Source organism: Pseudonaja textilis, chromosome 1 (assembly GCF_049901715.1).
Source record: "Pseudonaja textilis isolate UNSWEBS1 chromosome 1, rPseTex1.2, whole genome shotgun sequence".
NCBI lineage: Eukaryota > Metazoa > Chordata > Lepidosauria > Squamata > Elapidae > Pseudonaja > Pseudonaja textilis.
In genome coordinates this window covers 227150721-227164335 of record NC_141990.1, presented here as the reverse complement: position 1 = coordinate 227164335, position 13615 = coordinate 227150721, and the positions used below count along the sequence as shown (strand labels likewise).

At 37.9% G+C, this 13615-nt stretch overlaps 1 protein-coding gene across 1 annotated transcript; it reads left to right on the top strand.

The window, feature by feature from the left end:
• The first annotated feature begins 5611 nt into the window (after positions 1–5611).
• On the top strand, positions 5612–10694 carry LOC113449124 (lysosomal membrane ascorbate-dependent ferrireductase CYB561A3-like). Its single transcript, XM_026720109.2, has 6 exons — positions 5612–5727; positions 5973–6179; positions 6292–6500; positions 7278–7432; positions 8081–8237; positions 10537–10694. Exons 1-6 carry the CDS (start codon positions 5724–5726, stop codon positions 10558–10560), a joined length of 756 nt encoding a protein of 251 aa, XP_026575894.2. The 5' UTR covers positions 5612–5723; the 3' UTR covers positions 10561–10694.
• Positions 10695–13615: the final 2921 nt, after the last annotated feature.

The following is a 13615-nucleotide window of genomic DNA, read 5'->3' as shown; positions in this document are numbered from 1 at the left end:
GATCTTTTTATTTTTCAGGAAGGTGGAGAACAGCGAGAAGTCTGCGTTCCTGGGCTAGCTAGCTTCCCATGGTAACTCCCTGGTTTTTTATACCCTTTTCTCCCTTTGTAAGTTGATTTTGTGTGAGTGTTTTTATTTGTGCCTAATGTTTCAAATCCTGTTTGAGTTTGTCTTTATTTCCGCCGGAGGGCAAACTCTGCGGTGTGGCCAGATTGTATTATTGGTTTTTTGTAATCTCTTTTAGCTTTAAGAAAGTTTTTCATATTTGTTCTGTGGCAATCTCCTGCCTGTCCCTTTTGTAATTTATATTTTGTGTCTTTTGACTGTTTGTTTTGCTTATTTGGTATGTCCTGTGTTTGTAAGGGTTTTCTAAATTATCTTTTGTTTCCTTTTCCTATTTGTCTAGTTTTCTTAATTACTTAGGCTTTTGTCTATAGGGATTCTTTAATACTTTTTATTTGATTCCTTTTCCTATGTAAGTTTGTTTTCTGGCTGACCTGATGTTCCCCTTGGGCTTTTCCTGTTTTTGTGACATTACTGTCTTCCTGAAGTTCCCTTTCCACACTTTATTTACTACTTCTCCAACCCCACTCTCCAAATTTAGTTCACAGTTTGGAAGAAAGCTTTACTCTTTTGGGCATACAGCTTAAACCTTAGTTGAAATCCTCTCATTTTTATCAAGCACACAAAAGCCAAAATTTGTTCATGCTTCACAACCTAAAATATAGCTGCCTCTGTAGCCTTAGCTATGGTTAGGGTATTTCAGGCTTTCATTGCTCTAACTAAAAATGAGCCAAATTTTACAAAAGAGCTCAGTGGAACATATAAATAACAAGAAAAAAATCAAGGAAACAGTCGGTCCGCTAAAGAGAGAAGATGGCAAGGAAGTAACAGGCAACAGAGAGAAAGCAGAACTGCTTAACTCGTTCTTTGCATCTGTCTTCACACAAAAAGAAACTATAGCTCAACCCACCAAAAACATAACTGTAAAAGGCAGACCAGAAATAAAAGTTAAAATAAGCAAAAAAAAAATAGTAAGAGAATACGTGTCTGATCTTGATGACAACAAATCACTGGGGCCTGATGGATTACATCCCAGAGTTTTAAAGGAGCTGGCAGAGGTCATCTCAGAACCACTGCACCATATCTTTCAAAAATCCTGGAGCACCGGGGAACTACCAGAGGACTGGAAAAGAGCTGATATGGTTCCCATCTTCAAAAAAGGAAAAAAAACAGACCCAGGAAACTATAGACCAATCAGCCTAACATCAATACCGGGGAATATACTGGAAAAGATAATAAAAAAACAGATCTGCCAACATCTAGAAACAAGTAAAGTAAAAACTAGCAGTCAGCACGGGTTTGTTAAAAACAGATCATGCAAAACCAATCTTATTTCATTCTTCAACACAGTGACTAAATTAGTAGACCAGCAAAATACTGTGGACATAATATATTTAGATTTCAGCAAGGCATTCAATAGAGTAGACCACAACCTACTTCTTAGCTAGAAAAAAAGTGGAATAGATAGCACCACCACTAGATGGATTTGCAACTGGCTGGCAAACCATACTCAACGAGTAGTCCTTAGTGGGTCTAAGTCTACATGGAGGGAAGTAAGCAGTGGGGTGCCACAAGGTTCCATCTTAGGCCCAGTACTCTTCAACATCTTCATTAACAACTTAGATGAGGGAGTAGAAGGGGAACTTACCAAATTTGCAGGTGATACTAAGCTGGCAGGAATAGCTAACACCCAAGAAGATAGGCTCAAGATCCAGATGGATCTTGACAGACTAGAACACTGGGCTGTATCTAATAAAATGAAATTGAATATAGAGAAAAGTAAAGTCCTACACTTTGGCAAGAAAAACCAAAAGTACACATATAGACTGGGTGAAGCCAGGCTCAATAGCAGTAACTGTGAGAGGGATCTTGGAGTCTTAGTGGACAACCAGCTAAATATGAGCCAGCAGTGTGCAGCCACTGCCAAAAAAGCTAATGCAATCCTAAGTTGTATTAACAGAGGGATACAGTCAAGTTCAAGGGTACTAATACCACTCTATAAAGCTTTAGTAAGACCACACCTAGAGTACTGCATCCAGTTTTGGTCACCACAATATAAAAAAGATGTTGATACTCTAGAAAAAGTACACAGAAGAGCAACCAGGATGATTAGGGGACTGGAGGCTAAAACATTCAACGAACGGTTGCAGGAACTGGGCTTGGCTAATCTAGTAAAGAGAAGGACCAGGGGAGACATAGCGGTCTTCCAATATTTGAGGGGCTGCCACAGGGAGGAAGAGGTCAAGCCATTTTCTCAAGCTCCTGTAGACCAGACAAGGAATAATGGATGGAAACTGAACAAGGAGAGATTTAACCTGGAAACAAGGAGAAACTTTCTGACAGTGAGAACAATCAACCAATGGAACAACTTGCCCTCAGAAGTTGTGGGAGCGCCATCACTTGAGACTTTCAAGAAGAGATTGGACTGCCATTTGTCAGAAATGGTGTAGGGTCTTCCGCTTGGGCGGGGGATTGGACTAGATGACCTACAAGGTCCCTTCCAACTTTGATTATCTGTATCTGTATCTGAATTCAACACTGGATTTTTAAAGAAGTCCAAGGTCGCCAGGTGATATAAGTTGACTCCAAGGCTTAAGAGTATGATACGAGAACTAACCAATGGCAGCCTGTGCATGTGTGTTGCCACAATTTCCATCACCTGCGGCACGGTCAAGATCATTGAGTTGTTCCTTTAGGCTAAGCATTTTAGAGCACATGCACTCCAGAATCAATCTCATGTGAGGAGAAGATGGCACTACAAGGAATGGAAACTATTACTTATTTTGTTACAATAATGGTGAAGTTTCACAAACTGTCTTACGGAAGTACCAATATTGCTATTCATCTCTGTTTCTTGTGAATATATGTATAAAAACATAAAATTAAATTACACAGATCACTTAACCAAACCAATCACTTTATCAGGAAGTAAAAGAAATTTAAGTCTGTACTGGATGACTTATAAGCTGTTTACTTGATGAATGATGAAAAAGTAGAACGTTTGTGATAATTCACTGAAAAATTCTTGGGTTTCAAATGAAGCAATCTGAATATTCTTCATGTTTGTTCTATGATAATTCTCAAGTTTGAGATATTGTAGCGACCTAAAATGATAAAATGAATCTGTGACTGCCCCATATAAAAAAACTATTTCATTGGATGTAGAGTTAGGCAAGAAATAAATATTTTTAATAACTCTTAATCTATATATTAAATAAAACAAAAACTGTACAATTTAGTAAATGACTATGTAACAACCACACACCAAAATCCCAAACCCAATTTCAAACCTTATTCTTTAATGGGAAGGATAAATTTGCTTGCTTTGGCATAATTTCTGAAAGGGTGTTTTCCTTATCTTAATCAGCTTCTCGTAAAAAGGCTGCAACTTGCAGAACACTGACAAACCTGAAGCTGTTTTTGGCCTCGATCAGTCTCAGTTGATGACATGAACCCAATAAAGCAGAAATTCCATTGTAGCTATAACTGATGTTTCAGACTGTACCTTTTGCTGGATCAGGTTCTTCTTCCTTAGAACACTCTTGGGGTACTACCCTCTGTCTTTTCTGTCTTGTCACAGACATCCTGACAGGTTTTGACCAGGAAACAGACGTAGTATCTGAATCTAGGAATTTAAATATAATGTGGACAACAATTGAACATAGTTTCACATTCATGAAAGAACATAAACAAATGAATTGTTGATAATTTCTTTCCCACCATTTCTTTCTGTGTAAAATAGAAATATATCTGGGAACAATCCCCAAATAATCAAATCCAGCATAAGAGAAATGGGCAGCTAGCTAAGATACCACACACAGGACACACCCACCCAGGTTCTGCAAAGGCAAAAAAGTTATACATCATGTGATGTCACATGACACAATCGACTTTGACTCCCGTTATGTATAGCAATAGCAATACCACTTAGACTTATACACCATTTCACACTGCTTTACAGCCGTCTCTAAGTGGTTTACAGAGTCAGCCTATTGCCCCCAACAATCTGTGTCCTCATTTTACCGACCTCGGAAGGATGGAAGGCCGAGTCAACCTGGAACCTGCCAGAATCAAACTCCTGGAGTGAGCAGTGAATTAGTCCAGCAGTACTGCATTCTAACCACTGTACCACCACTATGTATTTGCTTTGTTGAGATGGGTGACCATATACATTGAAATAAAGATTTATTGGTTATTAGCAAATAATCAAAACCTTAGAAAACCATGAAAGGGTTTTGGGGAGGGAGGTTTCAACTCCCCAAATATCTGTTGAAAGACTGTCAAATAAAGAGAAGATAGAAGGAATATTTTTTAAAAAGCGTTTTTAGGTACTGTCAGTCCTACAAGGTAGACCAGGCTGAGAAATCGATGCCATATCGGTCATCAGTACTTTTATTGTAGCAGTTTTAGTAACAGAATCTTGAGAGTCTGAATGTGCTTCTCCTCTTCCTCACTTTATCTTTGGATGAACTAGTGAGGGGCCCACGTGAGATGTTTATTCACATTATTTTCTTGGTCCAGCTCAAGCCCCTCTTATTTGACCATTGACTAGGTAGCCATTTTTTTCTTCTTTTTCAAGACCATTCTCTATGCCCTCCACAGGTATATAAAAAGATTTTATTCAGAATATGGTTGACGAGTCTTCTATGGCTGAGAAACTAGAACCAGAAGTAATTAATTGAGTTGCAGCTGCTTAGATTTTATTTAAAAAAAAACCAGGAAAAAATTATTGACAGAAAATCTATACAGCACTGAAGCATATGATGGTTTCAGAGTCTCAACTCTGGGGGTTTTTTCTCTCCCCAAAAAGCTGCACCACCATTTCTCATGTTTGGTTTGTGTTTTTGCGTTTTGCAGTGGGCCGGGCTATAGGGTTATTGTGGTTCCTTCCAATTCAATTAATCTACAATTCTATCAGGAAAAAAGAGGCAATAAACATAAACTAGAATGTGTGCAGGAGCTGAGCCAGATTAATTTGGCTGCACTAGAATTTTGCTACCTAAATTCATTGACATACAAAGCAAACATAAATTAGCTTTTATTCTGATTAAGGCTTTCAGTGTTACACTCCCTGACTTTGATGCAGATGCTAAGATATTTGGTTGTATGCATATATGTATAGATACCACAAACATTATAAATACAAATTTCAATACAAATCTCCATTTTTAGAAAAAGTATTGAACAGTTGCCTGGCAATTTGGAGAAAGTACTAGGTTTAAAGAAAATATTCAAAAAGACCAAGCACATCCATTTTCTTTTTCCATCTATAAAGGTACTTGTGTGTTGTAAGGAGTGAAGTTTCGGTCATCGTCATGAACTATTAATGGACATTTTCTGCTATTTAATTCAGCCTCAACTTCTGCTTGAAAAGCAGAAGTGAAGTCATGACTGCTGCCTTTCTCAAGAAGCAGAGGTTGCAGGTGCAATATCTGTAGAGGGCTTCCACCCACCCTCCTTTGTAAAATAAACCTTAGAAAACCACCAGTTCCCCTAGAAACGATATTTAGTGATATGAGTACATAGCATTTCTGGACTTAAAAAATACGATAATCCCATTAATTAAACTGATGGTAGCAATTGAGCTTTGTACATATTGCCACCTAGGTAGAATCAGCCCAGAGATAGTAGAGACTTTGTTCTCTGAACAATGAATTTTAATGGGTAAATACATTAAACTATATTCTCTAGCCCATTCCCTCTAGCCCCTCCCCCTTGGGTGATAATGATAAAAATAGTAAAATTGAAGTGCATGTGCTGTACAGCGGAAAGCAATGACATTTGGAGTTGGGTGAAGGCAACATTGACTAAGAAGAATCGAAAGCTGGCAGAAGAGATTTGGAATTTAATTTCTTATCAATAACCTGAACTGTTTGTTCAGTTTCTGGTATCTTGCTTTATTTTCTCAGGTGTTCATCCAAGTAGCATTGAGATGCCTACAATTCCATTCTTACCATATTCAATCCTTGTGGGAAATCTGAGCATCTTGTGTTTGGGGCTTACAGTATATTGGAGTCAGCACTGGTTTGGCGGCTTTGCCTGGGATGGTTCTCGTAAGATGTTTAATTGGCACCCAGTTCTCATGGTGACAGGCATGGTGATCTTATATGGTATAGGTAAGTGAAAAAAAAAAATTCTCCGTCCTTTTCCTCTCCTTTTGGTGTTTAAGTGGCGACAGTGCTAGATCGATTCACCTGGCTCTGATGGCTTTCCCCTTTTCCCCTGCAGCAGCACTGGTGTACCGTTTGCCCTTTTCCCAAATGGGTTCTAAGCTCCCTTGGAAGGTGCTGCATGCAACACTTACTTTGATAGCATTCATCTCTGCCATTTTGGGATTGGAGGCAGTTTTCAAGTTTCACAATGTGAAGAAGATCCCCAACATGTACTCTCTACACAGCTGGCTTGGGCTCACTGCTGTACTACTTTTTTCATGCCAGGTAGGTAAGAGTATATCAATGGATTGATTTATGTCAAAAATATACATATCCCACTAATTTCCAAGAGAGGAGATGAAAGGCTGCAAACAAACAAGATCAATAATATTTACAGAAACTTCCAACCTTTTATTTTTATTATATCCTGCCTCCAAAAGTTGATTTTCAGAAAGGATTAAGAAATCCTGCTTCAAACTGTGGAGACTTATTACTAGTCAATGTAGATAATAGTGGTGGGTTAGAAAAATCAATGCTCTGGTTTAATATAAGACAGCTTCTAGGACTCTGGGAGAAAGCCAATTAGGTGGAGGTGTGAATAGTTTATTTTAATATGCAATCAAACAGTGCTAAGCTTTTTCAGAAATAAAGGTTTGATGGTACTTTTACATATCTTGTGCGTCCTCAATTTCTTGTCACCAGTAATTAATTCTATAAACAGAGAGATTAGTTTTCTCCTATTGGCCATTTCTTTTGAGATTAAACCAAAGAATTATGTATATGAAACATGTGTTACCCAAAGAAACATGTAATGTGTTGCCTGCTGAACACTTACTGTATTGTGAGAGATGGAATCATATACAATAATCATATTTTCTCAAATGTTGTGTCCATGTGTGCTTGAAGATCTTTTTTTTAAAATTAGATGAGAGGAAAAAAGAACTTCTGATCACTATGTTATCACAGTGGCATTACTAACTATGTAGAAGTAAATTTGTATAGGCTCAGGTACAATCCAGGTACTATAATGTAAGATTTCTAATTCATGTCTCTTCTTTCCAGTGGTTAATGGGATTTGCTTCTTTTCTGTTGCCTTGGACACCCATCTGGTTCCGAGCCCTCTACAAACCTGTCCATGTTTTCTTTGGTTCTGTCATCCTTGGCTTGTCTACTGCATCCTGCATCTCAGGCATTAATGAGAAGTTATTCATGAGATTGTGAGTAATGGAATTTGGTTATGGGTTGATCAGGACATGGTGAAATGGGTCTTTGTGTTTTGTCTTTTGATTCTGAGGAAACAAGTAATCTCTGAGGTGACAAGTTAATTTGGCTTATTAATTTCAATCTAGAAAAAAGGAAAGAAAACTCAAGCTGATCTGGACTGAAATTGTTATGGATTTTGGCAGTAACCAAAATACTTCTAAATATGAAGGGGAGTGTTCCTAAAGCCTCACCAGGCACCCAGAATCCAGCTACAGGGATGCCTTTAGGAATGAGTTCCCTGTGGCAAGCATTTTTCTTGAAACATCAGTTTCCTCCAGTTTTGCACCTTCCATATTTAGAAGTTGCAGAAAAGGAGGTTTAACACCTCCTGGTGACTCAGGGATCCGGAAAGCTGGTATAGATATATTTCCAGCCTTTGTATATTCAGTTTTTCCAACATAGCAAGTAAAAATGTGGAACTAATGTATGGAGATCTGCTGGGAACGGATACCATAAGAATGCCGAGGTTTTGTATTATGACAACAATAGTAAATATTTGGAAGCCTGCAAGAGCAAAAAAGCTGGTAGATAAAGCCCCAGATGATTATACAGAAGAATCCACGGCCTATTTCATCCAATATTTTGTTTGACTGTCTTCTTAGAAAAAATTCAACAACACCATATTCCCAGCTTCCTGTAGAGGCTTGGTTTGCCAACTTTCTGGGAATGCTGATTTTGGTGTTTGGAGTGTTAGTGTTGTTGGGTCTTGCCATACCAGGATGGAAACGTTCCGATGTGAATTCACAAGGCATTAGACAGGTGAGGAATTATGCTACGATGAATTATAAAAAATGAACATGGTTCTTTAATGTGCTTTGAAAAGTATTTTTGAATACTGTGTAAACAGAACACACACACACACAACTTATACCAAAACTCAGATGCGAGCACATTCCAAAGAACTTGGGCTCCAGGTCACCCATGTGACAAAGTGAGGCAAACATTCTCAGACAACCTCAGCTGAATGGGGGTGGTGTTGGGAATCAAATAGAAAGAGGTGTTTTCTCAATCTGCTTCAACCTTTAAACCACATTAGGCCTTAAAGTGAATACTCCGTACTTTCTATTTATTTATTTAGGAAATTTAGATTGCCGCCTATTCACACATGGCGACTCAAAGGCGGCTTACAGGAATATAAAAATCTCATATATAAAAAATAAAACTAATAAAAAGAGAATAATCAAATAATAAATTAATATAATAGTGTAATCCCTCCCACCCTGGTAACAGCACATCACACGAGTCATAAAATGGGCTCCATCCTGCTCTGGGTTCCCCAAGGCAGCACCCTGCCCAGTTGCTCTCACCCATCAAGCAGGGAGCCACTCCTCTCCCAGCTTTCACCCAGGGGAAAGGGACCAACACACTTGCCTCTCACCCAACTTTCCCTTCCAGCCCCAGGATTCCACGAACAGCCTTCCCAGGCCTGATACAGAACATTCAGAATATTGCCAAAAGTAGTCCGAGGAATGGCCAGAAAACCTGCTATGCTGCATTAAATATTGTAGATGTGTAGTACGATGTCTCCTGGGGTTCATACAGTTCCAAGTTCCCATTTGCCAGTTAAACCTCAATAAATCCCAAAGGCAGCCTGCCACACTCCACAGCATTAGTGACCACATGAGTAGGCCTGGCTGCTGACAAAGGCCAGGGAAGCTTCTTTCTTCTGTCAGCTCTGCCTCCATCATAAGATCCATGCCATCATTCAGAGCTGCAGCTGCCAACTCTTGGGCTCTCAGACCAGGGTTGAGCTCCAGCTGATTACTGCACATAGAAGACAATTCAAAGATATCCACGGGAATCTAGGGGAAGTCCAGGAGAATCAAGGGGAAGTCCAGGGAAGCCAGACAGTCATAAATCACTCACCTCCTCTCCTCCCTCTCACCTTCCAGTTGCCCTTTTCTGATCTCTCCGCTCTTCAACTCTCGGCCTTTCTGCTTCTCCACCTCTCTGTTTCTCCAACAAATCTCCAGCTTCTCAGTAAGTTTATCATGCCTGTCTCCCTTTTGCCTTTCTCTAAACACTCCACCTCTTCTACGTACCAATCTCTATATTCCAAACTTTCCAAAACTCTCTCTGCAAAACACTTCAGAGCATCATGTCACAAACACATCCAGCTGCTGTCACCATCTTAACAACAACAACAAAAAAACTCCAAAACCCCAAAGAAACAAAAAAAAAAACCAATTTCACCCAAAAGGAAATACATAACAGAATTGGGTAGGATTTGAAAACTCTTCTGGAGAGAATTCCATAGACAAGACATACATCTGATGAAGTGAGAATTAAATATTTAATTGATCAATCCCTATCTTATGGATCACCAACTTGTAAATGCTGCTCCAGTAAATATTAGTTCCGGCAATCTAAAGATTTTAAAGATATAACTGCATAATCTTAATTTTATTCTGCTAATACATAAACAAAATGTTAAAATTATACCTATTAATCTCTTTCTCTTGCCATGACATTTAGTCACCATTTATTGAGTCTAAATCTAAAGTATTTAATTCTCAAACCTGGAACATTTAGTCCCAAAACTTGAACTTTCAAATAATCATTAAACCGGTGGAACAAAACATTTGCAATGTAGATAGCTTTCAGGCAAAATTTCAGTTTAAATGGAATGGGCCAATTAAACCGAATGTCATTTTGAAAACTGAAAGGTAAATTAATATATGGCAAACAGCTACATTTAACCATTGAAATAAGGAATTTATTTTCCACCATACATACTGGTTGAAGTTGTCAGAAATTGTAGCCTAGCAATACTTAACAACAATACCACTTATCAACCACTCATAGTTGAAGCCACTCATTTCTTGATACCTAGGCACAACATTTTTCAAGACTTAGGGCACAGGAACTTACATTATACAGGCTGTGTCTCTATTTTTCTTTAAAATGAGACAAATGACTTCTTAGATTTCATGGAATACAGTCTCAGAATTTAACATGTGAATATAAATCTTAAAGATAACTTGAGCAAGCACATCCCCTTTCACTATAGGAAAATAATGTTTTATTGCATCCAACTTCTGATTTGCGTCCTATACAGCCTCTGTTACCAGAAGCCAGATGAAGAATTAAAGAGCAGCTGTGTGGTGCTACCTGTAACGGTTTCTTCACTGAAATTTGTATCCTTGCTTGCTCCTGTCGTCATGAGTACAGCAGCTCACATGAACTGATTCAGCAAGAAAAGATTTTTCTGCTAACAGACATCCAGATTTGTTCCTCTGGGTCTGATTTTTAAACTTGAAATGTTCATACTATCAACGATTGCTGGACATTCAATCACATTTGAACGAATCTGTTTGCTAAAATGCCATAAAGTTCACAGATTTTTGTGTTTTTCATTAGAAAAATGTGTTAGAAATTAAAATCCTAAATAATCAATTAAAGAAAAGCTGCCTTTTTCTGATACTTGGGTGAAAGGATATGCTACAATAGATACTTTATGTGTAATCTCAGTGCTGCGTTATTTTTTAATTGAATATGATATAATTTTCTGTGTTTTTTAATATAAATCTGTTCGTATTCCACATATCTTAGAGCATAGTTTGTTAGTTTTGGTTTAACATGGTAAGTGAAGCCAGCTAGTAGAGGGCCTTTTCTTGATTGAAAGGGAAAAGTTTTCATTTTGTGCATTAATGCATCAGCCTAATCTTTTGCCAGTTCACCTACAGAAGTTGTGTTTATATAACACATAAAGGCATAATGTTGGTTTATCAAAACAAATGACTGGGTTCCCATACTATCTTAGCCCTTGGTTTACAAAACACGTTGACTGGATTCATATGATTGGACAAATAAGCAAACCAAATGTGGCACAGTGCAGTAGTTCTTAAACATTTTGGTATCAGGACCACTTTATTTTGTTAAAAATGATTGAAAATTCTGAAGAACTTTGGTTTCTATGGATTATATCTAGAATAGAATAGAATACTTTATTGGCCAAGTGTAATTGGACACACAGGGAATTTGTCTTGGTGTAAATACTCTCAGTATACGTAAAGAAAAGGTACATTCGTGAAGAATCAAGAATCATAACATACAACACTTAATGATAGTCATAGGGTACAATCAACAATCAAATCATACTAGGAAACAGTCAATATAAATCCTAAGGATACAAGCAACAAAATTACAGTCCTACGATCACAAGTGCGAGGGGATGGGTGATAAGGAATGATGAGAAGATTAACAGTAATAGTAGTGTACATTTTGTAAATAGTTGAACAGTGTTGAGGGAATTAATATTTACTGTGTTAGAAATTAAAATTGATAAATTTTAAGATATTTGACTTTGTGGATCCCTGACTATACTTGGAAAACTGCTGGTGTAATGCACTATGGAGATGCAACTAACTACCTTGTTACCTCCCAGTACTCTTTCGCAGACTGGAGATCCCTCACGTGTATCAGCTGACTGTCCTCGAAAACCAGAATTATACTTTCTAATGCCTTTTCATTTTTCCTCTGGTCCCCATCATCCAAGACTGCTGGTAGATTGGTAATCATCCACAACTCCTCCCTCCGCAGGTACATCTCCATGTTCACATTCCAGGAGAGATAGTTTGTCTCATTCAGTCGAGACACCAAAAAACCTCCCATTACGCTGATGGAGGCCATGTTGCCTGGTTTCCTTCATAAGCCACTAACCATGATTAAACCACATCTGGCTCTGGTGCAAGCTCCCACTGGGTTTCTCTTCTCTCTAGTCTCTCCAGTCACTCTGACCTTCTCTCTGTACTGGACCCATAACCTGTCAGAGTGTTTGCAGCATGACTACTATTGTGAGACAACCCAGGAGCACAACATAGCACACAGAGGCTTTGTCTTTTAATGGTGGTTTATATAAAAGATAGCTATATACATACATTTACGTGGTAGGCAAATACTGGTAAGCAATCAATCTTCTTTACTGTGTACGGAGAACCACAATGGAGACAGAACACAAGGAGAGAGAGGTATGCCCTCTCATGGCTTCATACAGTATATATAGACAAAAAAACCCTGTGGGACCCATCCTCAGTCTTAAAGTGGCAATAATGAGACTTGGTTCTGCCAGAGGGCCTGGGGAACCCAGAATGGGATGGAGCCCATCAAATGGCTCATGTGATCTGCTGTTGTCGGGATGGGGGATGGGAGTTGGTGGTGATTTCTAATTTATTTTTTTCCAGATTTTGTTCTATTTTACTTTATTAATTTATTTGATTCTTTTTGTTAGTTTTTATTGTTTTTTATTTTAAATATTGTTTTGCATTCTGTAAGCCGCCTCGAGTCACCATAGCGAATAGGCAGCAATACAATAAAAAATAAATAACCATGCTGTTTCATCCTAATTGCATCAGCATTTACAGCAGCCTTACAACAGCTGGTCAGCTATTAAATAATAATACCATGATACATTACAATAATCTATAGCTAACTTTACTTTTTTCTTAGAGCTATAATTTAATCACCTTATTTTAAGCCATGTTTCATTAGAGTTTAAATGTGAGACTTTACGTTGGATCATGTCTGGTCTAACAAGATATATCACCTTATATGGCTAAATCATGGGATTAGATCTTATTTAGAAAAAAATATTAATGGGCCCTTGATGCCTTCCTTATTTCTAATATATCTATATTCTATCTTATTAATGTGGAAATTGAGCCCCTTCTTATTCGTGCTAAATCATGTTTTTACTAATGCTAATAAAAGATTATGCTGTTCTCCATAATCAACAAGAAATTCCTGAATTTAATCAAACAATGTGAACTGAACACTTTCAAGGACTGGCCCTTGATATATAATTAAATTAAAATAATATTTCTGTTGAGCTGTTTATAGCATATAGTGTTACCTATTTCTGTTTCACTGGCTTCTTTCATTCAAGAGTTCTCTTACCTAAAATGATCCTGAATACTTCAAAAAGATAACTTTCGCAAGTTTAGCAATCCTATTTTTAGAAGTTATAATACGTATCAACTAGGTTCTATGGGTTCAGTAAAGTTCTTGAATTACCAAGTTTACTAATGATTCTTGGTTTACTATGTTCAACTCTGCTCTAAGTCCCTCTGTCTCTCACATGCTGAGCTTAGTTTATTTCCACCGCATCTGTGCTATGTCTAGAATGAGAAGTCGTACAT

What these genes read in the sequence shown, in the direction of transcription:
- LOC113449124 (XM_026720109.2), top strand. An exon ending in GGTGATCTTATATGGTATAG is followed by an intron (nt 6,180 to 6,291) that starts GTAAGTGAAAAA and finishes TTTCCCCTGCAG; the next exon opens with CAGCACTGGTGTACCGTTTG. An exon ending in TACTACTTTTTTCATGCCAG is followed by an intron (nt 6,501 to 7,277) that starts GTAGGTAAGAGT and finishes TCTTCTTTCCAG; the next exon opens with TGGTTAATGGGATTTGCTTC.